The sequence below is a fragment of the Micropterus dolomieu genome, linkage group LG23, assembly GCF_021292245.1.
Source record: "Micropterus dolomieu isolate WLL.071019.BEF.003 ecotype Adirondacks linkage group LG23, ASM2129224v1, whole genome shotgun sequence".
Lineage (NCBI taxonomy): Eukaryota > Metazoa > Chordata > Actinopteri > Centrarchiformes > Centrarchidae > Micropterus > Micropterus dolomieu.
Genome location: NC_060172.1, coordinates 28,938,545 through 28,966,435, shown reverse-complemented (window position 1 = coordinate 28,966,435; position 27,891 = coordinate 28,938,545). Strand labels below are relative to the sequence as shown.

The following is a 27,891-nucleotide window of genomic DNA, read 5'->3' as shown; positions in this document are numbered from 1 at the left end:
TGGGTGTATCTTTGAATACACCGATGGCTGTCAAAACTACTTAATTTACTGATTATTTCCAGACCAAATTGTTTGGTTAAGGTGAACAACACTTTAACATGCGAAACACTAACTCTGTTATCGTAGTTTTTCCAGTAGGTGGCGGTAGAAAACCACGCACGAGAGCACTCCGGGTCCCAGGGCTCAAAAAAAAAAGTGGGAGGCGATGTGAACCAAACATTTCCACACGCCACAGCTCTTCATATTTCATCCAGAGGAGCGCATGTATCCGGGCTTAGGCACACTGCCCGCCGCTGTCCTGGATGCTGCACAGATAGACAGGAGGCTGGGGCTGCTGCATCCTTCACTTTGAATTAATCTTACATAAAAACTGAGAGCTGGAATTGTGACATCTTGAACTAAGCAGACAGGGATACCGTACAGGAGCTGTTGTTTCGTGTACAGTGCCGGTGTAGACAGCACGGGGGAGATGGAGCGGTGGAAAGGCAGAGTGGCTCTGGTGACCGGAGCCTCGGTGGGGATTGGAGCGGCTGTAGCCCGGGCACTCGTCCAGCAAGGCATGAGGGTTGTCGGCTGTGCCAGGAATGTCGACAAAATAGAGGTGGGCACTTTAATTTAATATAATTGACAGCTGTGAATTAAGTCGGTGCACTCATAGGAGAAGCTAGCCCTATTACAGCCACAACAAACTAGCTAACTAACGTTAACTGCTAGCTAACACATTAGCTTTACAACTTCAGCTAGAAACCTTTAGCCCCAACGTTACATTAATGAAACGTTAGGTAACGTTAACGCAGCCGTTGCAGCTTTGTTCGTTGAAATGAGCAAGTCCGGTATTATGTTACGTTAGGTAACCAATTTAATTAAAGAAAACTTGCCCCATTAACCCAGTTTTACAAGAATGACATTTTATATTAAATGCTAAATAACCAGATATCTGTATCATAAGATGTATCGTTAAACTATAACGTTAGCTAAATCCCGACTAGCTGTTTCTTATGTGGGATCCGATTGTACCCTGGTACTCCACTCTGAGGAAGTATTTGATGGCATGCACTAACGTTACCACCCTCCAACTGATGCAAATATGATGCTTCTAAAACAACATTACTCTGCTCCACACCTCTAATCTGTATTCCCTATTATTAATCCTTGCTGGAAAATTCACCCTCCATTGGTTGACCTTCTCCAGTGAGGTCAGAGGTCAGGGTCAGCTGCAGTAGACCAGCATTTACAGAGCTGCCAGAGGTTCAGTATGTCTTTGCCAAATGGCACTTCAGCAGGGGAGACACCTGCCCATTGTGAAGGACAGTAACTAGGGTCACCCTGCTTCATCTGCTTCCAGTGTTACAATAGACTGTTCAGGACAGGTAGAGTGAAGTTACTAAAGAGGTTTCTATGGGTCTTTGAGGAGTGTCCCCAGTCTTTTGGGACACTGTAAATAAAGTGTTGTCTAGAGTGTATAAGAATGTCTTTCCTGATCATATGTTTCAGGCTCTCTACTGTCTCTCAACCAATAGGCTTACCAAAAAAAAGAAGACCTTTTCAAAAAAATCTATTTACAACAAGCCAAGTCAGTATATGAACTTTTCTATCGATAAACTCCTTTTTATTTAATTTTTCCCAACTAGACTTTGGTAGCAATATTAATTTCTCATGGTGGTTTAGAACAAACATTTTTCACTTTATTTTTTTTTTTTTCAGATCAGTGTATAATTAGCTGTTTAACAGTGAACTTCAATCACACCCACTATGATAAAAGAAAACTCCAGACCTTATTTAAATCCTGCTCTCATTGCGGCTATGAAAGTAATTAGTGCCAGTGGTGATTATGTTTGAACTGCACGCAAATTTGTCGTCCGCATGTTGAAGCTGGAAATTTATGGCTATAATAAAAAAATGCGAGGCAAAGTGACATTGTTAAACACAGCAGTTGCAGTTTAACTTCTGTGACACTCATCTTGGCCCCACGCCTGCTCCAGTGCAGGTGTCAGTGGCCCCTCCCCACTAACTCTTGTCTAACCAGCCACAAGGCACTTACTGCACTATTGGTATCTTGTCAGCCAATAATTAAGCCTCACTCCACACGGCCTACTACATCTATATTTAGCCACCTTATAGACAGCTAACGTGTTTCTCTTAAAGCAGAGTGCTGTAGCTCAGCAGGCCTGTGGTTGTTGACAACAGTGTCGTATTTGAATATTTAGGTGTTGTACTGTAGTTAATCAAGATGAAGTATATTAAATCAGTGTGAGTTGCAACTCTTTCTCCAAGTTGGGAGAGTGGTTGGCTGAAGAGATGAACATGGTACATCTTACCAAAGTTCAGTCGTTCTGTGGCAAAAACCTGCCTTCTGGTTTAACCTGCATTTCTCAACAAGGAGTCACCCATGTGATACCGTGTTACATCAAACTTGATGACCGACAGAATGCCATTGTCAAGCTGTTTATAAAAGACATGCATGGATGGGATGAGGTTTGGTTTACTGTCGCTGTTACACCCATGTCTGCTGCTTCACCGTTTACAGTTGGAATAAAGTGTGGCAAAGCTTAGCAAAGGTATTGAAGCAACATCAGTTTCAGGAACTCTGCTGCTGGTGGTGTTGTGAAAGCATGAATTACAAGCAGGCATGTAAGTCATTTCAAAGTTGAGGGTTTTTTTCTTTCTAAAAAAAAAAAAAGAAGGGGAAAAAATATTCATGTCTTGTTTCTTATATGTTAGCATTTCGCCACCTTGACTACATATACACACATACACGCCCATACAGTACATGCATACAGTAGGTGCAAATTGCACAGTAGGTAGCCTCCCTCCATTCATACTTTGGTCACATGGCTCTTCCTATCAGTAGTTAACTGCAGCAGCTTGTTTCAGTCCCTGTCTGTGACTCGTGCAAGACTAAAACAAGGTCACAACATTTAAAATCTTTATGCCGCTTTTTTACATAATGCAAACATCAGTCAGCATTAAAGAGCTGACTTCATCACAGCAAGATCTGTACTAGTCTTTGTTAATGATTACATGAAACCAAAGCTTAGATTCAACTAACTAAACATTTGGCCAAACGAGGGATAAATCTCAGGTTGAAGAGAGCTACGGGTTTCCATCTCTCCCATTCTATTAAAGATTTCATCACTTGTACAAGACCTTAGAGAGTGGTCTGTGTGAGTTGAGAGACAAAGCGAGTATTGTACTCTCTCTGCTATGTAAACTGGGTTCTTGCTGTAGTTGTGCCAAACCTGGCATGCTGCTAGTGGGGGATGCAAGTGTCCATCACTAAGCAATTGTTCTTGACTTCCCTTATGGTGTTTATTTCTTTACTTATATAAAACTTTTATGGTCAGTATTTACCAACAGCAATATTCTCACTTATAGACACTTACAGATAAAACAGCGATAAAAGGGAGAAATGCATTCAAATGTAATAGGTTGGGCATGGAGAAAGCGCAGCGGAGATTTGCGGCTCCGGTATTGTTTTGTTGTCTGAGACTATAGAGTAGGCAGTGGGGGAGCAGTGAGCTGAAGGGAGACGTGTGGTCACCATGGGCTCTGTGCAGGAATGGAGACTACAGGGCCGCATCCAACTAGCAGCAAGACAGCTTCTCATTAACTCTTGTGAAACCCTTTAAGAACACTGGAAGAAGCTTTTATTTTGCTGCAAGAGGGACTCTCTTCACAGTGCACACAATTTATTCTTTGAGGTTACAAAAGGTTTCAAAGTGGCCTCTGTGCAATGGACAGTGCAGTCTAAACGTGTGCTATTAAAAGCCATATGTATGCATGTTTTCATTACAACCAAGCACTGCAGAATATGATTTCCGTGGTGAGCTCACCATCAACAAATAAAAATGATATGCATGTTTGTGAGATTGCTGCCATATTAGAGGGATCTTAAGTGTCGGCTCACAGCTGACTCAGAAAAACATGAGGACACCTTGTTCCTGATTTGAATAGGGCTTTTTACTTAGAGCTTTAAAGTGCTCTGGCCCACATTGCACATATGTTGGGTTATACCTGATAATGTAGTACAATGTGATGCAGTAGTAAAAACACATTTATGGGAGTATGAAATCCAGTTTGCTGATCACCACAACTCAAATAATCTATTTAAAACACAATTATTAGATTTAAGACTACTGTTACTTTGTTTTCTTTTACCACATTTTGCAGGGAAACACTGTAACGCCTATATTTATTAGCAAACCTTGATTTTACAAATTAAACTTGTTGAAATGAAAAGCAGCACAGTATTTGCTGTCTGAATCTCCTATATCCTGGTAGCTAATATGTATGTAAATATGAGATTATTTGCATTATCTGTAGGTCAGGGCTGGTGTAGAGGAGACTACTGTCGGTGCTGTTGCTCTGGGGGAGGGGAGGATGGGGTGGGGTCTGTCACCTAATCAATCAAATTCAACGGTTGCCTATGCATCTGATGACTCCTGGAAAGTATAGTTTGTGTCGTACTGAATGTATCATGCGTGTATGTAAAACAACAAAAGCGAATTCTTTGAGCTTGTATAATATCATTCATGTTGAATAAATTATGTTGTTTTTATCCAGACCCAGAGGAAAGGGCCACAGTTTCAGCTGGTGTCCCTTCTTGTACATATCTGTCTGAATATGGCAGGTCTCTGAATGATTCAGTGTTTTAAACAGGCAGTAATTTAAAATGTGCTTTTTACAGGGCAGATTTGCTTTTCTATCATTGCTGCAAGTAGTCATATTTGTTTTTACCAAGGCTTAATGCGGAAAGAACATCCACTTCTAGATAATAAATATATCTATAAGTATGTCCATGTAAAACGGATACACTGAAGCTGACATTTTCTGGGAGCTTTGAGGCTACCCACAATCTGTCGAAATTCAAAGCTGTGGCTGCTGCTATTTTATATCAGATACATTTAGCAATCACACTTTCTGGGGTATCAGTGCTAAACAGATTTGTGGTTGGAATACAGAGAGCCTGTGTTAGCAAGAGATCCTGCAAAAAAGTATGTACAAAGACAATATAATGACATTTGAATGCACTGGTTATATTCAGAGTTTGGTCTTTGCATGTTTTAGGACTTTGCCAAAGCTGACAACACACTTTTATTTCCAGTGGGCTTGTGTCAGATTGGCTGCCTGTAAATGCAGCTCTGCACAAAGCAGTTTCTACACTTTGTTTTACCAGCCTAAGCGTCTTGTGTTTGAGTGAGTAAATTCTAAATTAAAATGGGAAGCCCTTAGCAGGTGAGCCAGAAGGAAGGCCTTGGCTGACCAGCTTTAATTTGGTGCCCATTCTGAAGGAGGTAAAAAGTGCTCAGTCACGCTTCAAAAGCTGAGGTGACACAATAAAAGTCAACCAGTGTCTCTCTGTCTGCAAATCTGAAGCTGTCTCAGCAACCTCCGGTGGGTTGTGTCTGGACAGCCCGTCCTGTTATTTCACAGTGAATAGATTTCACTCCAGAAAGGATTTGAAGTGGGTCAGGTCAGACAGCTTTACTCTCTTTGTCTCACACCCTCAGCCGCACTTTGTGTTTCTGTCTCTCTTTTAGTCTGCGTCCTGATTCTTCTTTATAGATTTTTATATATTTCTTCATATTATTTTTTTTTTTTATTTAGTGACGTGTGACGGTAGATGGTTATTTCACCATTTCCCAACCCCCCTTTAGTATTGCAAAACCCCATTTACATTAAATATCTATCTATGAATAGTTCAATCTTTATGTTTTAACATTGTGCTTTTTGCTGTATCACTTGTCATCGGTTGTGAGAGAAGTCACACCGCTGCTTTCTTATGCTACAGTTTTATTTCCCGTGTCAATTTTCTCCTGAGCTTATCGAGTTAACTCATGGCTTCTTCGGCTCACAAGCTTTTGTGTTACCCATGCAGAAAGCTTTTCCACTGACTATACATTTTCCACTTGAGCTGTGAGCTGACAAAGACTTATACCTAACTAATAATCCATCATGTTTCCATGAAATCTGCCCCCAAGAGAAGGCACTTCCCCACCAACACCACAAATAACAGCAATTCCTCATATATGAATTCTTCCAAAGCAGCAGACAGGAATATTTTGAGGATATAGGTAGGTAGGTAGGTTTGTTTTTCACAATATAACAAGTGGAGTGAAATTGTGTTTTGTAACTATATAGCAGGCAATATACATTAATACAGAATCAATTATTAAAAAAAAAAAAAAAAAAGGTAAACAGAAATAAACTATATTCACTGGGGCAGTGCTGAGGATGAATTAGAGTTTAAGAGTCTAATAGCTTGGGGGGAAAAGCTGCTCTGCAGTCTGGTGGTGTGGCAGCAGAAACTTCTATATCTCTTCCCAGAAGGCAGCAGGGTGAACAGGCTGTGGCTGGTTGGGTACTGTCCTTTAGTATCTTTGGGTTCTGTGCAGACACCTCACCTCACTGATATCACTGATGCTCGGGAGAAAGGTACCAATGATCTTCTGAGCAGTTTTAATCACCCGCTGCAGAGCCCTCCGGTCCTGGGCCACACATCCCATGCCAGTTAGTGATGTTTCCAGTCAGGATGCTTTCTATTGCTCCCGTGTAAAAGCTGACAAGAACTTGGCACAGGAGTTTGGCCTTCTTAAGCTTCCTCAAGAAATATAGTTGTTTCTTCTCCAGTGTGGAGATGTGAGACGACCATGTCAGATTCTCTGTGATTCCCAGGAACCTGAAACTGTTCACCTGCTCCACCTCAGCTCCACTGATGTAGACAGGAGTGTGTGTCTTTATCTCCTCCTTCCTAAAATCAATGATCAGCTCCTTGGTTTTGCTGTTGTTGAGCAGTAGGTTGTTCTCTGAGCACCATTCTACAAGATTATGAATTTCCTCCCGATATGAAGTCTCGTCGTTGTTTGAAATCCGGACGATAATGGTGGTGTCATCCGCAAACTTCACAACAGAGTTTTCTTCATGTTGGGGGATGCAGTTGTGGGTGTACAGCATGAACAGGAGGGGGCTGAGCACACAGCCCAGGGGTGCTCCGGTGTTGAGCACTAGAGTGAAGGAGGTGTGTCCGCCAATCCAAACTGACTGGGTTCTGTTTCTGAGGAAGTCCAAGAAGGATATCAGTGACATATGGGTATGTAGACAGATTTATGAAATAAGGGTAGGTGATGCTGATAAGAATTCAGTCTATTTCTCTCTATATATCTCTGTAATGGGCCCGTATGTAAATACTCCACTAACCTCAGTACAGTTTGAGCTTGAAATGAGTTTTAATGCTCAACTTTACTTATTCCAAAATGACAGAAGTCTGTGGAGTCTGTGCAATGAATTTCAGCATGAGAAAACTGTCTTAACACTTCAGCATAGACATAGCTAGTACAATCATGATTTCTCACTGCAATACTGTAATACAACCAGTATTACTGCATATTAATGAAAACCAGTCAAACATCTTCTCAGAGCTCTATTAATAATTAAAAGCTCTTATGTCAGCAGTGTAATTACTTATGCTAGGTCACTGGGGTCTCATATAGTCTGATTGGTCTAGACAGCTCAGTGACCCATATGAGCCATTCACCTTGGCCCACCACTGTGTTGTCCTCTCTGTGCTTGTCATCTTTCAAGGTGTAAGGTTTATTGGCATTGACATTCCCTGGGCCTCCTGCTATGATAGGTGGGGAGCTTCCTGTCCTGTTCTGTTGAAGACTTGCTAGAAAGCTCGTGTGTGTGTGTGTGTGTGTGAAGAAGACGTCATGTAAGCACTAAGTGCAACTGCAGAACCCTGCCAGCATTTGTAATTGAATGTATATTTGTAGCAGAGAGAGCAGAAAGCACTTTGTGGTGAAAGGATTTTATGAATCCACAACACAAACACAGAGACAACTTGAGTGCACCAAGTTCGGTATTCCCAAAGATGGGGCGGGTTGACGAGAAAGAATGCAAATTGGATTGTTTTCGCTTCAACAGCGGCCAAATTGGATTTGTTGCTGGGTGTTTGTTTGATATTGGAAACATTTTATGGCTGCTCTAAGCTCACATTCTGTATAGAACCAGCTCAGGCTGGCCCTGTTTGAAAGGTTTTCATTTTGGACGCGTCAAATCAACACCATCACTAAGAGACTGTCCTGTGTCTGTTTTTGTTGTCTGCTCTGGGCGCAGGTAATCCTAAACATAGCATGCATAATAATGTGCCGCGGGGCCGCGGTGAGAGCAAAGTTGTTGCACCGATGGCCAGCATCAGGTGCAGGAATAACCCATCACGTGAGATGGAGGAGGCACGTAATGCATGCTGGTTCACTAGAAGGAAGCTTCACCCCTCAGCATGTTTCACCTACAAACAAGAGAACTAGAGAGACATTTTTATCATATGATGCCCATGTGAATCTGAATAAAGGCTGCTCTCTGTAATCTAGTATTGAGGTTCTGCTGACTGAAATGCCATCCTCGCACTGTTTGCTTTCTTGTAAAATCTGTTGCCGCCGTCGCCTGGTTTTTATCACTGTTTGGTAAAATAAAATGCCACCACACTGGTTGCACCACTCTGTTATACAACACCAGGCTGCCTGCTCTGTCTTTGGTCTATCAGGGTTATAATAGCCTTTTTCATAAGTCCCAGATACTCATACCAAACAGCAGTTGTCATGCACTTGTGATGTGTTTTTTGTTTACTCATCAACAGGCAGCGTATTTAGATTGAAAATTATTTACACTTACACAGGGCTAATATTTGTGATATGATGTCAGTAGCCTCCCTGCATTTCCACGTGGTTATTCCTTGATTGGAACTCCCCAAAAAAGCAGTCGGTGAGTACTAACATTAACTAAGTGCCATTAGTTTTCTTATCTCCTTCCGTCTTGAGACTATCATGAAAGAACTGTAAAACAACTCTGTTTAACCTTTAGACCATTTGGTGGCAGTCTCAGTGTGTGAAGAAAAGATAATCACACAACCATCCCTTCTTCCCTGCTGCAGCGTGCTGTCACCTTTGACCCCAAACTCGGTACGATTGTGCTCAGGCAAAACTTGAAGGAGTCAAATTTTATGTCGCACAATAGTAGTTCAGCTGGATAATAGGTTATAGGGCTTAGCAGAATAAAGTGTCTCACTGGGTGCTTTCATCAGAGACCCTCTAGTTATAAATATCAGTAAAAGAAGAATTTTTGTGGGACTTAAATTTCAGTGACTACACTTGAAGATAATCACACTGAAGTATTCGTATGTGAATTAATCCATGGGGTGTATTTTCTCTTGAAGCTATTCTTGTAGAGTAAAACAATGAAATCTGAATGCATTTTGATCAGCTTTAATGCAGTTTGCTTCAGATTTAGTTTTCTGACTCTCCTTCTGTTTCACTTTCGAGTTGCCAACCAACCTCCCTCTCTTCCCCTCTCCTTCTGCACACTTTTCGTGAACACTGGACAACGGCCTCAATAATGAGGAAGAAAATACATAATGACTGGCAAAATAGTTTTGTGTGTCACAGGTACTTAAGAGACGAGACAGGAAGGATTAAGACGGGAGGGGTTACTGACTGAATTATGACGGCATTACTTTATTTTTAACCACCTACCAGTCTTTTCAGAGAATAAGAGGAGGCACAATGCTCTATAACACAATCCCTCTTTTGTCTGGCAGACCTCCTGAGTCAACCTGAGACAAATCAAATTTCTCAGCTCTATCTGCACATGGCTGCTACCTTCTGCTATTGATCTGGCCTCACTACTTGTCAGCTTGTCTGCCTTTAGCACTTTGGCATCTTTTTATTTTTATCTTTTTTTGTCTTCTGTAGCGAGTTGTTTTGCTGATCCATTTACACCAGTTCCACCTGAGTGGCTGAATGATTGATGAACATGGTGTGGGACAATGATGCCCCTTGCATTGTATGACATTATACAACCGCCCCCCTACAGGGGTTATGGATGTGAGCATGTACATGTAGGCATGTGGTAGAGTGCTGCATGGATGTATGTATACCCATTACTGCAACATGAAAAGGCTTTACGACCTGCTGTAACATTATTTGTCTTTTGAATTGTAAGATTTTTCTTTCAGTATTAGTCTTATCAAGCAGTGATTTTTATTTGAGTTGTAGAGCTATGTGTATGCATATGCAATCTTTTGTAACCACCCAAGAACAAAACCATATCAAAATAACTCATAATACAGGTGATAGGAAAATAGCTTTGCACATGTAAAACATTTAGATTTTTGTAAATATTGTCCAAAGAAAAACACAAAAATGAGTACACCAAGTGGTTTTCTCACTCAAATTTGCACCCCTGTCTTTAGAATTGTGTTTGCTAAGTATGTTGCTGCTGCATTTTCAAGTGTGGTTGCTTATCTGTGGTACAGAAGTGCCATTGCTGTAGGCGTGGCCAGTATGAGGGCTGGTACTAGCCATGGCAGTAGAACTGGTGCCAGAACACACACACACACACACACACACACACACACACACACACACACACACACACACACACACACACACACACACACAGATTCACAGCCTGAGACTTCCTGTAGTTGGACCATGATCACAGCCTGTTTGCTCTGCTGCTCCCACTTAAACCTCAGAAACACAATATTCTGCCCCTTTAACAAAAGACTGGGCTGACTTCCCCTTTACATTAACCTCCTTTCTAAGTAAAGAAGAGCCTCTCCAGTTTTCCTGCTTCTTCCTGCCAGAGAGCTTGTCCCTCCAGGAATTCAGGCGAGTGTGAAGTAAAGATCTTTGGTCTAAATGCAGTTCAGATACTTAATTTTAAAGCCGTTACTGCAGCTGAACAGACGAGTGATCACAGCTTCCCACTAAAGATGATGGACACAAGGTAGTGGTTCACCTGTCTACAGCACGGGCAAAAGAGTTGATTGTACTTTTACAGATGAGACACGTTGTCAGTGTTTTAGCATTTTGACGGTTTTATTTGGGTAATGCTCTAGCTGGATAATCCGAGTTAAACAGCTTAGAGGAAGAGCAGAGAAATCTGCACCCTCAGAGTGTGAGAAAGGCTGCATTCACCCTATCACGCGTTTTGTTAGAAAAAAATCAAAATGATCCCTCAATCCAATTTTATCCTGATTATAAAAAGCAGGTTTCACAAGTATACTCCATTTCCTTAAGGAGCGAATGTACTGGCTGCCACGATTAGCAGATACACTGATCAGCCATAACATTGTGACCCCTGACAGGTAACATGAATAACACTGATTATCTCACTATCATGGCACCTGTCAGTGAGTGGGATATATTAGGCAGCAGGTGAACATTTTGTCCTTGAAGTTGAATTTAGAAGCAGGAAAAATGAGCAAGCGTGAGGATTTGAGCGACTTTGACAAGGGCCAAATTATGATGGCTGACAACGTCAGAGCATCTCAAAAACTGCAGCTCATGTGGAGTGTTCCCAGTCTTCAGTAGTCAGTATCTATCAAAAGTGGTCCAAGGAAAGATGATCTGTGAACCGGCAACAGGGTCATTGATGCATGTGGGGAGTGAAGGCTGGCCCATCTAATAGACGAGCTACTGTGTGCTGGTTCTGATAGAAAGGTGTCAGGCCACACAGTACATCAGTTTGTTGCTTATGGGGCTGTGTAGCTGCAGACAAATCCGGGGGTCAGTGCTGACCTCTGTCCACTGCCAAAAGCACCTACAAAAGGCACATGAGCATCAGACCTGGACCACAGAGCAATGGAAGAAGGTGGCCCGGTCTGATGAATCACGTTTTCTTTTACATCACTTGAATGGATGCGTGCATGTCCCTTTCCTGGCCATCACATGGCACCAGGACGCACTATGGGACGAAGGAAAGCCGGCGGAGGCAGTGTGATGCTTTGGGCAATGTTCAGCTGGGAACTCTGTCCTGCCATTCATGAGAATGTTACTTTGACATGTACCACCTACCTAAGCACCTGTTGCAGACCATGTACACCCTTTCATGGTAACTGTATTCCCTGATGGCAGTGGCCTCAGGATAATGTGCCCTGCCACAAAGCAAAAAATGGTTCAGTTCAATGGTTTGAGGAACACAACAATGAGTTTGATGTGTTGACCTCCAAATTCCCCAGATCTTAATCCAATCAAGCATCTGTGGGATGTACTCATGGAGGCCCCACCTCTCAACCTACAAGATTTAAGGATTTGCTGCTTACGTGTTGGTGCGAGATACCACAGTACATCTTCAGAAGTGTAGTGGAATCCTTGCCTCAACAGGTACCTACGGACCTACGCAGGATTAGGGTGGTGATGGTGCAATGGATAAGATGCCTGCCTTTGGTGTGATAGACCCGGGTTCAATACCCCTCTGTGACCCATCCACCATTGTGTCCCTGAGCAAGACATTTAATCCCTAGTTACTCTAGAGCGACCTCTGACATGTAGCAATTGTAGGTCGCTTTGGATAAAAGTGTCAGCTAAATGAATAAAATGTAAATTAGGCAGGTGGTCATAATGTTATGGCTGATCGATTGAAAGTTCTCTGGGACTGTGCTACAAAGCAGGATTTAAGGTTAGCGAGGTAACTTCAGGTTAAACCCTGGATTGTCAGTCCTACAAGGGTGCCATAGTAACTGAACAGCTTACCTGCTCCATAGCAGGTTATGTTTGATATAAGAGATCACCGTTATAAAAACACTGACTACTGACCAATCACATCTCTTCAAAAATGACATCACCATCCCACAGACTGTCTTAAAGGCTACTTTTGTGTTTGCTCTGGGTGATGCAGAGACTCCATTGTATTGTTCCTAAGTTCGTTTCACACAGCCTGTCGCGGCCGTTAAAATAAATGGGGTTTTTAGGCTGAATATAATGAGCATATATTTTGTTATATTATATATATTTGTTTATTATAACTGGGTTGCATTTGTTTCTTATATTACAGAGACTGGTCATGTAGCTACCACCCCACCTTTTGTTATTTGGGCCAGGTAACGTGGGTGAGTTTTCAGCAAATGCTGGCATTCAGTATATCAACCATTATTTGGTCACTTTTTATGGCATAAATGGATTTTTTGTTTCATTGCTTTATAAAGTTAATTAAGAACAATGTTTGGAACATTTTTGAGTGTGTGAAATCTTATAATATTAAAATGTGATGTGATGAGAAGTTAAACCACCACTTATTCAGTGCCCAAGGCCTTTTAATGGCAAAACGCCAACACGGCCGAGCTGAAAGAATAAGGCTAAAATTGTCATACACATTATAAGAACGTAGAAAAGCAACACATTCATATTATACGCCTGTTAACTTTGGCGTTCACACAGAATTTTCTGTCTTAGTGCATTTGGCAGCTGTGTTGCTTTTAGCCTAGATTGTGTGCTTAACTATATGGTATTTGTCTAACATTATAGTTTGCTCTTCTTTTGTAAAATATGCCCCTCTGCTGCCAGTAGACTTGTCCATGTTTGCAATTGGTCATGTGCTGCAAAGACTACGCCTTTTTATGTGAATGCACTCATGGCTGGATTGGGAAACCCTGGGTTGACTTAGCGAGTTGACAACCAGCTTCGTGTGACAGTGGGAAAAGATATCCTGAGTATGTTGAACTTCTTCATAGTACAAGCACCAGGTGTCAGACATTAACAGAAAATCCCACAACATAGTCACACTGATCCACATAATTACAATGATTACCAACTTTCTGCTGTTGCATTCAGCCTGTAAGCTGTCATGGAATTTACCTATGAAGCATCAGATTATGCTGCCTCTTCTATGGGATTAGTTTCATCACGAAAAACAACATCAACATTGTAAGCTATGAATATGTACATTCTACTACTATTATATTTACCAGATGTTTGGCTCTGCCTATAAAGTAAGGTTCAGTACCGAACGTCCAAGTACAGAAGGATGTTTGTTGGGGGGGAAACAAGTTTGATTATGGCTTTGTTTAATTGGGGTTTGTGGGAGTCTAATAACTGTGTGCCTGGCCAGGACTGAAAGGACCAGTTCAGCCCTCTTAAATACTGTTGCCCAGTTAGATATCATCCATTTTGTTGTGCCAAGTTTTTTTATCCACTTCAGTTTGTGACTGCCCACATTACTCACAGTGCGTTTTTGGAGTGAACTTGTTGCTTTCATCTACAAATAGGCGTAGGTACACACAAATCCTTACCTTTTTATATTTATCTAGCTTGAGTGTTGAGATGGTCACACCATCAACATGGCTGCTCTGAATTCTGGTCTGTTAACATTATATATTGCGCAGAAGTTGGTATCTTTGCCAGTGCTTTGATGGATTTCTTCTTGCATGGTTAGACAGCAGTGGTAGTGGTAAATCTGGATATAAGCCCTTGATGTTTCCTTATGTGGGACTGAGGCCAAAATCAACATTTAGTGTTAATTGTTTAGATCAGTGATTCCCAACCAGGAATACTTGTATCTCAACAGGTACTTCTGCAGTGGAGTATGTAGAAAGCTTAATTAATTAACTCAACTAACTCATCAAACATTTGACTGGATTTGATTAGAAAGTATATCCACAATTTTTTGTTATGAGGAGAATAAACAACCAAAAGGGATTACCAATTAGAGTGGTGCTGATCTTTTTATGTAAGTTTACAATAATAAGTAAGCCACCCATCATCCTGAGTTATAAGTAGTAACACACCCCGTGTTGCTACTGAAAGTGTGTGAAAACTAGGTAGCAAGCAGTGAAATTGAAGTGGTTAGCTATTGTTAATAGTTAACAGTTGAAGTAGTTAGCTAAAAGTAATGAATAAACAGTTAAAATAGTTTTTATAGATTAATAAACAATTAAAATAGATTGTATAAATTAATGAATGGTTTAGCTAATGATTAGATAAAGGTTGCAGTACTTGCCCTAAATTAACAGATAAATGGTTAAAGTAGTATGCTAATAGTAATAAATAAATGGTTGAATTGTTCAGCTTCTGCCACTCCAACTGGTAGTAGCAGGTATGCAAACTTGACCAAACTTAAATGTTTATAATTCAGCTGGATGGAAAAATGATTATTATTATAATAGCCACCTTTATTTAACTGATACTGTTAAATGGCCAGTTTATAATCCATTCATAAGAACATATTTGGAACATGACAGGTGGTGTTAGTGAAGAGCCACTAGAGTTCATCTGAGAAGACTATGTGGGTGCATCAGACACAAAAGGTTGGGAACCACTGGTTTAGATCACTGGGGGGAAAAAACACACTATCAGGGTCGATCATAGCAGCACTGGAAATAGCGGAATGCAACCTCATGTTCATGTATTGAATAAGACCAAATATGCCAACACAAAATGTATTCATTGCAGGACAGAGTAGCTTTTATTAGGTGTTAAATGTTTAGAGGGTAAATCTTTCTTTTATAACGTCTACATGGTTGACTTTCTAAACATGTAATATTTTTGGCTGCACAGATGCTCACACAGTGTTGTGCATCATCTCTATCTACCACCAACTCCGCCCTTATCACCCACACCCTCTCCTGTCTGACTGGCACCCAGAGCGAGACATCAGGTGACTGGTGCAGCTGTGCCTGGCAGGGGGATCTGTGTCAGTTTGTATCAAACCCCACAGTAGTGGACAGCCAGCTGACCTGGTTGGAGTGCAGCCTGCTCAGCCTGCAGCTAGCTCAGCCCAGCTGTATCCCAAAGGAAGAGGCACCCCATCAGCTTGCTTCTTCTTATACAGGGTCATGGTTAGGATTTTGGTAGAAAGAGAAATTTCAGTTAATATGGTTTTTATTCATCAGGAAAGGAACATACTAGGACTAGAGTGGTTTTGGCTACACTGGTGCTGTCCCCCAACTGATGTGGTGTTGGTTTTATGGTTTCATGTTTTCACTGCTTTCTTAGTGTCTGAGTGGGTAGGGAGTTTCTCATGGGAGTCTATCTTAATTATGGTGCTGCAGGTTAATCATTTCTAGCTTACATAACAGCGTCTCAGTCCTGATAATCAGCTTATGGAAACTTTTTATTATTACATTGTCTAAAATAATGTTGGTTATTATCTTCTAACAAATGTTAAATTTGGTCTGATTTGTCCTTTTCAGAAGCTGGCAGCAGAATGTCAGAGCGCAGGCTACAGTGGCACACTGATCCCTTACAAGTGCGACCTGTCCAACGAGGAGGAGATCCTGTCCATGTTTTCAGCAATCAAAACGCTGCACAAGGGCGTGGACGTATGCATCAACAATGCTGGACTGGCCCACAATGAGCCATTGCTCAGCGGAAAGACAGAGGGCTGGAGGAACATGATTGACGTGGGTGGAGCACAGACACACAAATATAAATACTTATATTTATAACAAGCTGGAGGGAAACTTAGTATTTATTTAGAATAGGCATGGTTAGAATTATCTCTTTCCATTTATGTTATATTGATTTTCATGGTTGCTCTACTCACACAGAAAAGCAGAAAGAGGAGCTGAAGTGGTTGCCTAATGAGTGGAAGTCTTGTGTTTATAGAGCTTGTGTTGTTCAAAGAATAAGAGGTAAAGCAGAAATGAGTGTAGACATGGGTCTACACACAGAGAGACGCCCTTATTTGAATACAGTGGATAATATAGAGTGATAGAAACACACATTTGCAGGTATACAAATGGTTTCAATTGTTGTCTTCTCCTGCAGGTAAATGTTTTAGCCTTGTCTATCTGCACCCGTGAGGCATACAAATCAATGAAGGAAAGGAATGTGGATGATGGCCACATAATCAATATTAACAGGTAAGCTATTCAAACACCCGTCAAATCTAAGAACAAATATAGATTAATCTGATAATACCTCACCCAGTTTGTTCAAGGAGATTTCATTTCTGCAGGCATAAAGTACACCCATTTGTGAGCCCCACCTGGCCTCTGTTGGACCTGGAATAATGTTATAATCCTGTGAATTTATAATCTATTAACTGATTCAACTGTCTATATTCAGGAACTGTTCTGGGCGTGTAAAGCCCATCAAGACACTGTATGATGTTAAACCATAAAAATAAATTTGGACTGTAATACCTTAATTTGGGCTTGAATCAAGATTGAGCTACCAAATTTAGTTACCAGCTCATGCGTCTCTTCTACCTGTTACAGTATGGGTGGGCACCGAGTGGTGCCGAGTGCTGATGAGCATTTCTACTGCGCCACTAAATATGCTGTGACTGCTTTGACCGAGGGGATACGTCAAGAGCTTCGAGAAGCAAATACTCACATCAGAGCCACAGTAAGTTAGTTGTTACCATAAGAGCGTGTAGGTTTTCCTAGACATTTGCTTTTCCCCACATGTTGGATTACATAATGTAACTTTAAAATGAGTTCAGGGAAGTTTTGTCCGTGTATGTATCTGTGTGTAAACAGTAAGCAGTTTAATTCTGACACATTTGCCTCCTCTGCAGTGTATATCTCCTGGAATAGTGGAGACTGAGTTTGCCTTCCGACACCACAACAGTGATCCAGAGAAAGCAGCTGCAGTGTATGAGAGTATGAAAGTAAGAGTGTGCATTTGACTGAGAGTCAACAGATTTATTTCACAAAGTGAAGATACCAATGTGCTATTGCATCAATAGTACCTCTTTTTCCCCCTTTCAGTGTTTGAAAGCAGAAGACATAGCCAGTGCAGTCACATTTGTCCTCAGTGCCCCTCCTCATGTCCAGGTATTGCTTTTTATTTCTTGCTCTCTAGCTTTTATTCCATCAAATACATCATTGTTAAACTGTGGTTGGTATCTGTATTGATTTCCCTTATTTGTGTCATCAGATCGGAGATGTGCAGATGAGGCCAGTAGAGCAGGTGTCATAGCAGTGAAACAGGAAGCTTCAGGAGGAGAAGACAGACAGCAGCCGTGGTGACTCCTTAGCGACCTCTGCTGGGCAAGGGTGGGGTGGGGGGATAAAACAAATCAACTACATCTGTGTTGGATCAGCAGGGCCATGGTCAAAAAGGGGCTGGAGCCTTAAGGAGGCTGTGCAAGGAAGTGAAGGGCGTGGACTTTGTAAACCACTACGAAAATACTACTGAATGCAGCAAATTGATATTTGTGTATTGTTGAGCTGACTACAGTAGGAACAGATAACAAAGGAGAGAGTTGCTGCAGTGCTATGTGGTCATCTGTACGACCATCACTTCAGAGGGAAGAGTATGCCATTGATTGCACATGTTTTTTTGTTTTTGTAGGTCTTATGACATATCTTTTTGAAATTAAATTGAAAGAGTAATTGCTGTTTATAAGAATTAACTTTTTCGATTAATTTCTTAATATTTTAACTTTTTGATTATAGATCGATGCGGTCTCACTAACCATAGAAAATACTATGTTGTGCTCACTGTAACTAACCATCAGTCCTGTCCATTCTTTTTTCACCGTATGTTTTCACAAACATTCAGCTACCCTTGTTTGGGTCTATCCAGTTTTCAAGCCCATTTAAGGAACCAGGAAAAGTATAAATGAGAGACACCCTAGTCTATTAAGCACATGAGTTTCTACAATCCACCTTTTTGTTCCTGTGAAATTTCAGTTGTTCTGCACTTTGGATTCATTAATGAGGATTTATATGAAGGAAACAAACACTGGTAACTTATGTAGGGGATGAAACTAACTACATGTATTCCCTAGAAATGTGTACCTTTCAATGGAAATTTCTCCTTAAATAAAAAGGATTGCCCAGACGTTATGGTTTGTGTTTTACAGTCAATTTGTCATTGCAGATATGAGACACAAGCTGTGGACTTCGACAGGTTTTTATTACACCTTACATAACATGATAGAGTTGCGTGACCTATGTACTCCCCTGCCAATCACGTGTGTGTGTGTATATAATTTTTTTATCAGCAGTGCCCTGTTGCATTTGACCTAATAAATGAGTCAGCCACAATGACTAGTACACAGTGGCTTATGTTTTAAAGGGAAGTGGTTTGATACAAAAGCTCAGCTGTATGAACTGTGACTGTTATCGTGGCATTACATTGTCGTTGTATCTCAGATTCATCAAAAGTCATAATTGTATCAACAGACATGGCCAAGAGATGGCACCCTCGGCAAAGCAAAAGCCTGATCCTGAGCACTGATCCTTTGTCTTTTTGTCACTACAGAGTAAAGGTTGGCCAGATATTAAAAATGTACACAGCAATAACACATTCTAAATATTTCCACAACATTTTATCACATTAAAAATAAGGAAAACTGTTGGCAGATGTTCAACAATATCTCAAATGAAATTCATAGGCTTACAAAAATGGCCATTTTAATATCTGCATGGCAGATATGCAGCAACACATTTTCACAATCATGTAAATAATTCTTGTATACTAGAGTTTGATTTTCTTACCAGATGTTTGTTTAATATTTAAAACTAAGTGCAAACAATACTTTGTGATTAACTTGAGCTTATTAAAAATCTGCCACTCTTGGTGGCTAGATGAACATTATGATTGTGCAAAGCACAGAGGTATCAGAGGTTTGTCTGAATATGAGGTTTTTCAGGTGGATGGATGTTGGAGCAGATGACAGCAAGGGTTGGACCACAGTCTCTTCCTCCCCTCTCATAATACGGCATTTTAGATATTTCATTCAAGGCGTATGGTGTGATGGACAGCCTCAGTTTCTATAGGAGACATGTACCAGTTATAACCACTTGATTTTGTATGAACATCACCTGGTAACACGTGCACATGGGTACTACCTGCAATGTCTTTGGTAGAAGAAAAGTAAACCGTAAATGTCCGTTACCTGCATGAATGTGCCAGGGAGCACCCACAGTGTGTGGACGGCACCCAAAGGAATCCAGATGATTGAGGCCATGGCAATGACCCAGCCGACCCCCTGAGCCCAGGGAGGGAAGACATAGTCCTCATAGCGGGCTGGTTTGAACTGGATGATTGAGAAAATCAGGATAACCTGCCACAAGAAGAAACATGTAAAGATTAGATGTAACACCTTCAGATGGATCTCAGTTTTGCGTAAAGGGTGAAAAGTCTTGCATCTAAATTGTTTTTAAAAAGGCTGTTTACTTACAGTGATCAGCACAGGAGCAACTATTAGCCAACACAGTTTGAAGAAGATGTTTGCTCTTTTTCCAGTCATCTCTTCTAGGTTGTCTGCAAGGCGAGTCACTCCTGCACATAGAAAGCCACTTCAGTAAATTTTATTAACGTGTTGACAGACTTTAACAGCATTTGACAGTGAAATAGTCAGATATGCACATACAGCCATACAAATTGTTAAGATGTGTTAAGTTCATCATCACATTATCTGGCCACTGAAAAAAAAGACACAACTGAACATGGTTTCTCACCATAACACCAACAGATGGCTACAACCTCGAAGAATGCAAGAAACATGATGGACACTAAGGCAGTGTAATGGTCCATCAGCTGGAAAACGTAGATTCCCACCTGACCACAAACACACTCTTTAGAACAGCAGGTAAGTGAGACTAAGGATCTTACAGTTTGATCATAATTTGTTTAATATTCATTCAGTACATTAAAGTATGTACCTGCATGACACAAGGAATTCCTAGAAGGCACGCTGCGCCACAAACCGCAAGAACAAACAACTCCTTCCGTCTGAAAAACTTGATCAGCTTTTGATAGAATTCATCCATGAGACTGGTCACCAGCACTTCAACCATTGCAAACTGGCAAAAAAAATAAAATACACAACAAAAACCATACTGAAGCTCTCTCTAGGATTATTTATTATTTTTCCTGTGGATTATCACAGAAGCTGTAATGCCCCCCCTTACCTACCTCACTGTCCAGCCCGAGGCAAAGCAGCATGAAGAAGAACATCACAGCCCAGAGCTGAGCAACTGGCATGTTGGCAAAGGCTTGTGGGTAAACAACAAAAACCAGTCCTGGACCTAGAGAACACAACAAGATGCCAGCGTAGCATTGCTGAATGAAACGGTAAAACATGATCCTTCTAAAGCAGAAAAGTGTGACATGAAATTATGATGTGTGATGGAAAGAGCAATAAATGGATAATTGAGACTTGACAGAAAATATACAGGGGTCTCATATCTTTGAAACATGAGTTGTGTATAAAATTAGTGGAAACATGGGAAAGTTCATAGCTAGACTGCATGCATTTGAAAAAAGCATACTGATTGATAGTACTGATACTATAGTTTTTATTAATGTATTTATTACATATACGATTTATAATGTTTTAAGCTCATGGCCTTTTAATGTATTTAGTTTTGTGATTAACAGTATTTGTCTTTCTTATCCTGTCTACTGTGTGTGTGTGTGTGTGTGTGTGTGTGTGTGTGTGTGGGTCGATCGGCTGCATATAATTGCCCATACAGGGATAAATTAAGTTGCACTGAATTGAACTGAAGACAATATATAATTGATTTTTTCAGACTAAATAACAAGAGTAAGATGTTTCATTCATTTCAATTGACCTTTTTCAGTGGAATTCCTCCTTTGTTGTATCATCATAGCTTTCTTCAATTATTATGATTATTATAATTATTATTATGACTTTCTGTGAACTCTAGCAATAGTCTCACTTTCCCATAAAAAATTACCTTTTGCACCTGTAGTGACCGGTCTTCTTTTGTTGTTAAATTAAACTCACACGTGTATTAAAAAAGTACAAACCACTCCCCTTGGAGCTGAACATAGTAGTTGAGACTTTTTTTAATCACTTGTTTTGTTTTCTTACCATCCACAGCCAGATTGCTGACAGGAATACCCTGTAGATAAGACATGTATCCAAAGGCAGAGAAAATAACAAAACCTGCCAGGATACTGGTGAGTGAGTTGATGATGGCTATAGTCAGGGTGTCTCTGTGGGGAAAGATGATATGTTTTATATCACGCTCTTACTGCCCAGAGATCATTAAAGCCATTGGTGGTAGGGGGGAATTGAGTGGATGAGGAGTTGGACTTATTACTTGAGAACGTTGTTGTTGAAGGCGTTGTAGCTGGACATGGCCAAGAGGGAGCCAAAACCAATCCCAATGGAGTTAAAGATCTGAGCTGCAGCATTCACCCACACCTGCAACACAGAAGGATGTTCAGCCAGAGCTTCTGATCACTGCTGATCCCTGCCAATTCCAATTATCAATACCAGTGCTAATATGAATACTAGTATAAATGCTTTCTGTTGCTACTGCAGCACCACTGCCAACTGCTCTTCTGAATCAAACAGAACCAGTTACTTATCCAGTTCCCTTCTCCTCTCTTATTTCTGACCTCCACTGAGAGAAGCTTGTCCCATTCTGGCACAATGAAGAAGGTTATTCCATCTAATGCTCCAGGAAGCTGCGCATTATTGATCAGCAGGGCAAGCAGGATAACATATGGGAAGAGAGCTGTAAAGTACACCACCTGCAAAGAGAAACAAACAAGGGTTGTGATGCCCTGTCTGCCCCTCTCATTGTCTCTCTCTCAGTGGTTCTCTCTCTCACCTTGCCTGTTGATTTCACCCCTTTAAAGATGCAAAGGTAAATGAGGATCCAAGCCAGAATGAGAATAAGGAAAAGCTCCCATCGCAACACTCCTGCTTTCTCTACTCCACTTGTCTGCTCCAGCATCTTATACCTTAAGCCAAATAAAAGAAAAAAAGTAAAAATGTAATGAATGCTCTTAGACGATTACATTTTACATTAATCCGGACATTATGCTTCAAAACTAAACGCAATAGCCATAAAGAAACAGATGACTCTGGAATTCTTGAGTCATTGCAATCAGTTGGAGAATAGGCAGAGAAGCATTAACATATGGTGTCCCACAGGATTCAGTTTTGGGCCTTCTAATGTTTGTGATCCATTCTGGTAGCTGCGTCACTTGACCACCATTGACCATTTTTATCTACCAAAAAAAATGTTACTTGCTTCCTGTTTTATTTTGGAGTGCCTCTGTCTCTGGTGTTCTTATGTTGCTTTGTTTCCTATCAGTCCCATTTTAATGTGTTCCACCTATCTTCAATCACCCCCCACTCATGTTTCTCTATATAAGTCTGTTTGTTCCATTTGTTCTTGTCTGTTCATTAGTTGTGCTGTTGCGTGTATTCCCGCCTGTCTTTTTGATTTTTCTGTTTTTTGAATCAACCTTTGAATTTTCATGTTCAACATTTAAATGGATTACTATCAAATCCTGTACAGGCATTCGTGGTTCCCAGAGGATGGATCCTAATTTTGGAGGGATTGCCAGACTTTTTCCTTTAGTGGCACCATGAGTTTAATGTTTTGTGCTTTTAGTGAAATGTCTTTAAAACTACTGTATAGATGGACTTCCATAGAATTTGTTTTGAATATGCATGGTACCCTGAAAATGATTTTGGCGATCCTCTGACTTTGTCTGGCACCACCAGCAGGATCATATTTTTGTGGATTAAAGTAAAATTCCCATCAGCATCAACTGTACTTCGCATTGCTTACACTGTACATAACAACAACCAGTACCATAGATATAATAAATAGTTCAAGCCCACACTGTATTTTTTAAATCTCATAGCTCATTTTACATCTCTGCTCACGCAACACTGCTTAGACTACCATAAAAGTGACTAAACATGCTGACCCCTGTGCTTATCCTGAAACAACAAATAAGCTATGTCACACACACACACGCTTCTTAACATGTGCATGGTCACACCATGACAAACTTTTCTAATAGAGGTTGCCAAAGACCTTCATTCTGACCACACCCTCTGGCCAAATTTAACTACTGAATATCAAAAACAAATTTTGCACATTCATTTTCTGTTCTGTCTGTCTAACAAAGTGGTTTTGTTTAGAAAGAACGTTACAGCCTAACAGAGCCGCTAGCATGGGTGTAGACCCTCAACCGGGGCCACCACAAATAGGTTGGCATGGTGGGTCAGTGGTTAAAGCTATTGCTTTACAGCAAAAAAGATATTTGCTTGTTAATATGGGGTTTCTTCTACAGTCTAAAGACCAGAGTGTTTCTAGACTTTAAATCATCAACAATGATTGACTGGCTGACGCATTCCATGTAATGTTAAAACGTGTTTTAACATAATCAGATTCAATTTCTACATGTATCCTCTAACTGCAGTAAAAGAAGTTAATAAGTAAACCAAAAATGTGAGGTTTCACTCCACTGTCCTAACAGCAGGACATACACAATGAAAAATGTAGGTTTCTTCTTTATGAAAAGTTTGTCCACATCAAAACCAAAGAAACACTTCTATAACTGCAGCACACAGAAGAACTTAGTTAGAAACAATTTATATTCGACGAATGAGATGCTTAGAATGATGAAGTGAAAACTGACTTAACATTTCCCACACTTCCCACAGATACCTGATCTGTTTGTCAAGCTCTTATCACTAACCTTCCCTTTGACTGATATCCCGCACATGACTCTGATAAGATGTTGATTCAATTTTATGTTGAAATAATACTAATAATATAATTTTGTTGTGTGAACAGGCTAGCCTTTTGTAATCCTGCTATAATCTAATCATTATCTAGTCTGGTTTTATAATTGTGAGAACAAGCACTGGTTTCTCCCACACAGTGAAACGTACTTGAAGAACTCCTGGCTAGCTGTGGAGGAGTAGCTGCTGTTGGTGGCGTGATTGGTACAGTTTAGGGTGTTCCAGGTGTTGTTGCAGTTCTGCCAGGGTAGCGGGGTGTGGAAGGAGCTGAAGAGATAATACAGGGCCCAGGTGATGACGACATTGTAGTAGGTGCACATGATGAAGGAGATGGCTACTGATGCCATGCCCACTCCTGAGGACGGACACAAATTATGTCAAAATTGTGTTTTTGCAGCCAGACAATTGTCCGATTTTTACAGTATGGATACATTTCAGTGACAACAGTTCAAAGCCATGGACTACCTTTCAACAGTGGGCATACAGTAGCCAGTGCATGGACTGGCCCTCTCCTCGTGTACTGACCCACAGTCAGTTCCATGTAGAGCAGAGGGATCCCCAACACCACCAGCATAAACAGGTATGGCAATAGAAAGGCACCTGGCAGGAAGTGAATGCAGGTCAACTGTCACACACATTTAGCTGGCAAAGGCAGTTCTGACTGCTAGTTTTAATGGTGTTTTCTAATCTTTAACGTTTGTCAAAGTCAACCTGCTCTTGCATTTTCCTCATGTCTTGGATCATTTGTAATAGTCAAGGGATGTATGGTATAGTAGTTTACATCTTTAATATTGTAAACCATTGTTCCTTCCGACTGTGCGGATTTTCAGAGTACAGTATGGACAATGTTTTTAACACAATCCGTATCACTACACAACAAAGTGTTTGACCCTCACGAACAGCACAGTTTGTTAATCGTTGGACCCAGTTATGAGACCGATGTATATGTATAGATGGTGGTCTGGTTTCATAATTTAGTTTGAGGATGAAATGTCAGCTTCGTTCTCACCTCCTCCACTCCTGTAGCACAGATAAGGGAACCTCCAAACGTTGCCCAGACCCACAGCACAGCCGATGCCAGCCAGGGTGAACTCTATCTGCCTGCTCCATGTTGGTCTGTTGAGCTGCTGCTCCATGTCTGCTCCCTGTGTCACCACTGGTGCTCGTCTAAGCCCAAACTCCATGGAAAGGTTGGCTTTAAGTGACTGTGGGTGATATAACCTTCCTTTTTATTATCCTTAATGATTAGCTTAGCAGAAACACTCCACCATGCAGCAGCTCAGAGGCTCACAAAGAGGGAATGTTGAATAAGTGTCAAAACTCATCAGATCTGTGGTTTTGACTAACATACACTGTACAAGTGTTAGCAGAATGTTTTATTAAACAATACTTAAGACAACATTAATTATGTTGACAGCCAAATAAATCATTTTCAAAAAATTCTAAACTTAACAATTATTGATCAGCAAGTGGAAATTCTTACTTTTGCATTGACAATACTTACAACATTTTCTATAAATGTGACAAAAGTGACATTATCCATGTAGTTAAGAAGTTCAAAGACGACATTACTATTTGACAATGACACATTTGACATTTCCTGGATTCCACTTTATACCAAAATCTTTACATCATCAAGAATCCAAAGCTCTCCACAAAGACAAAAGGAGACAACTTGACCTTGTATGACTAGTTTGTTACACGTGCAGTATGCAAAACATGAAATGAGTGTCTTAAAAACTTACATCATTCGTTTTGAACTCCGGTGAGGTCATCATGGTCATGGTCAAACAAACCACATTCCTGTAGCCATATACCTGTATCATATAACCTTTATGATAAGCAGAGATTGCCTTTGCAATAAGGCTCATGCCCCAGTTGGATAGTTATATCACAAATTAGATGAAGTGTAAACAGGAGAGAGCCCAAACGCAAGACACTGGAAAGTTGACTGAAGGAGCACAGGTTTTAATCCAAAACCACAAAAACTCAGGCTTACATGCACTTCGGGTGTAAAATGTCCAAACAGCGGATCAGGCAGCACAGGCACAGGCACAGGCAGAACACTCACCCCACGACAATGACCGGACAGAGACTGAACAGAAACAGCAAACATTTAACACCAGGGACTAGCATGGACTAACAGAACAGGGCAGGGAACAAAGACAGCACGAACCAGGAAATAAGACTACACTAAACATGGGACAGATCAGAAATAAAGAAGATACCAAAATACTGAACACAAGCAAACAGATTATGACCAGATAAACAATAATTTCAGGTAGAGGAAGCACTCGAGTGGCCTTTTATTGTGGTCAGCCTAAGGCACACCTGTGCAATACCCATGCTGTCTGATCAGCATCTTGATATGCCACACCTGTGAGGTGGATGGATTATCTCGCCAATGGAGAAGTGCACACTAACACAGATTTTGACAGATTTGTGAACAATATTTGAGAGAAAAAGGCCTTTTGTGTACATAGCAAAATGTCTCATGATGAATGGGGGCAAAAACTAAAGTGTTGCGTTTATCATTTTGTTCAGTGTAGCTCTTTGGTTGCTGAACACCATGATGACAAAAGAAAACAGATTTGGATCAAAACACTGAACATAAAGAATCAGCTTGATGTTAGCATCTGTACAATATGGAGTAAAGCTTAAAAAATAAGCGTTTGTCATTTAGCTTATATAGAAGAGGTTGTGTTACATGCTCATTGCAACACCTTTGTGGTTTGTGTCTGTGGGCCACTTACTAAATGGACTGGGTACATCAGACTTCTGCTTGGCACCTGGGAGAGTCGGGTTTGAGTGACAGTCATAAAGCACTGCTTTAATCCTATACTAGTGCTATACTAGTGTACGGGAGTGTAGGGGTAAACTTCTGTTTGCAGAGAAGATGTTGAATCAGTTAGTTACTTTAGTTTTCTTCTGAGCAGGTGTTCTGCTTGTTCTTGAGGACCCTCACCATAGCCTGAAGCTCTTGCCCTTATGAGAGATCCAGGCTCCCCCAGCACACAGCCATTGTCGTCCAGGCCTAGTCCCAGTCTGTTCCTGCCCTAAAGCATGTCTTGTCATTTTGTATTGCAGCAGCAGCCCTCACACATCCATCTGTTGGACAGGTGGAAAACAGGACATCATGAGGGCACAGATATGGCGAAGATGATAAACCTATACGCACCAACAAAATTCTCTTTACATCCCATCAGCAATCATTAAATCAAATGCTCTGAAAAACAGTCACTGTGGCTGTCACAGTAATAAGCACCTGCCTACCTACCTGTGTGCTCTCTATCCATGCACTCATTGCGCATGAAAATGTGTTTTGGGCTAGTGGCATCCGAGGGAGGTTTGACTCTGCCAAGGTCAGGAGTCTAAATGTGGGCCAGGTTCTGCCACCCCACCGCAGAGGTTATCAGCTTATCACCATGTATACAGAGGCAACTGCTATGGTGCAATAAGTGGCATTCTCTAAAGTTTTGGAATTCGCTGGAAAGTGGTCATTCAGGTCTGATTACAGTGTCCATGAATGCCTACCTGTGCAGGAGGGCAGGATGTGCCACGCCTTTTCTGCAGTACTTTAGCCCATCAAATCTTACTTTGGTACTTACTTAGGTTACAGATCGCACAGGTATC

General features: G+C 40.9%; 2 protein-coding genes across 6 annotated transcripts; one reads left to right on the top strand and one right to left on the bottom strand.

Annotated features, from left to right (window-relative positions):
- The first annotated feature begins 188 nt into the window (after positions 1-188).
- dhrs11a (dehydrogenase/reductase 11a) lies at positions 189-18,569 on the top strand. 3 transcript variants are annotated; one of them, XM_046038977.1, is made up of 8 exons: positions 489-601; positions 12,835-12,889; positions 15,968-16,177; positions 16,545-16,639; positions 16,997-17,126; positions 17,299-17,391; positions 17,470-17,557; positions 17,661-18,569. In XM_046038977.1, exons 3-8 carry the CDS (start codon positions 16,058-16,060, stop codon positions 17,750-17,752), a joined length of 618 nt encoding a protein of 205 aa, XP_045894933.1. In that variant the 5' UTR covers positions 489-601; positions 12,835-12,889; positions 15,968-16,057; the 3' UTR covers positions 17,753-18,569. The 3 variants fall into 3 exon arrangements, with proteins under 3 accessions (XP_045894931.1, XP_045894932.1, XP_045894933.1); XM_046038975.1 differs by lacking the exon at positions 12,835-12,889 and having other exon boundaries at positions 189-601; XM_046038976.1 differs by lacking the exon at positions 12,835-12,889 and having other exon boundaries at positions 193-601; positions 17,492-17,557.
- Positions 18,570-18,625: 56 nt separating this feature from the next.
- Positions 18,626-26,529, bottom strand: si:ch211-283g2.1 (sodium- and chloride-dependent GABA transporter ine). 3 transcript variants are annotated; one of them, XM_046038973.1, is made up of 15 exons: positions 26,258-26,529; positions 26,004-26,089; positions 25,268-25,463; positions 24,724-24,858; positions 24,409-24,613; positions 22,322-22,454; positions 22,107-22,241; positions 21,806-21,909; positions 21,574-21,698; positions 20,652-20,764; positions 20,399-20,539; positions 20,195-20,294; positions 19,915-20,015; positions 19,630-19,797; positions 18,626-19,504 (listed from the first exon to the last, which is right to left on the bottom strand). In XM_046038973.1, exons 2-15 carry the CDS (start codon positions 26,082-26,084, stop codon positions 19,352-19,354), a joined length of 1,890 nt encoding a protein of 629 aa, XP_045894929.1. In that variant the 5' UTR covers positions 26,085-26,089; positions 26,258-26,529; the 3' UTR covers positions 18,626-19,351. The 3 variants fall into 3 exon arrangements, with proteins under 3 accessions (XP_045894929.1, XP_045894927.1, XP_045894930.1); XM_046038971.1 differs by having other exon boundaries at positions 26,004-26,075; XM_046038974.1 differs by having other exon boundaries at positions 26,004-26,061.
- Positions 26,530-27,891: the final 1,362 nt, after the last annotated feature.

What these genes read in the sequence shown, in the direction of transcription:
- dhrs11a (XM_046038975.1), top strand. Translation starts at nt 470, where the DNA reads ATGGAGCGGTGGAAAGGCAGAGTGGCTCTGGTGACCGGAGCCTCGGTG. An exon ending in GGAATGTCGACAAAATAGAG is followed by an intron (nt 602 to 15,967) that starts GTGGGCACTTTA and finishes TGTCCTTTTCAG; the next exon opens with AAGCTGGCAGCAGAATGTCA. An exon ending in GTGCCCCTCCTCATGTCCAG is followed by an intron (nt 17,558 to 17,660) that starts GTATTGCTTTTT and finishes TTGTGTCATCAG; the next exon opens with ATCGGAGATGTGCAGATGAG.
- si:ch211-283g2.1 (XM_046038971.1), bottom strand. Translation starts at nt 26,374, where the DNA reads ATGTTTGCTGTTTCTGTTCAGTCTCTGTCCGGTCATTGTCGTGGGGTG. An exon ending in AGCCATCTGTTGGTGTTATG is followed by an intron (nt 20,016 to 20,194) that starts GTGAGAAACCAT and finishes TTCTATGTGCAG; the next exon opens with GAGTGACTCGCCTTGCAGAC. An exon ending in TTGCTCCTGTGCTGATCACT is followed by an intron (nt 19,798 to 19,914) that starts GTAAGTAAACAG and finishes TTCTTGTGGCAG; the next exon opens with GTTATCCTGATTTTCTCAAT.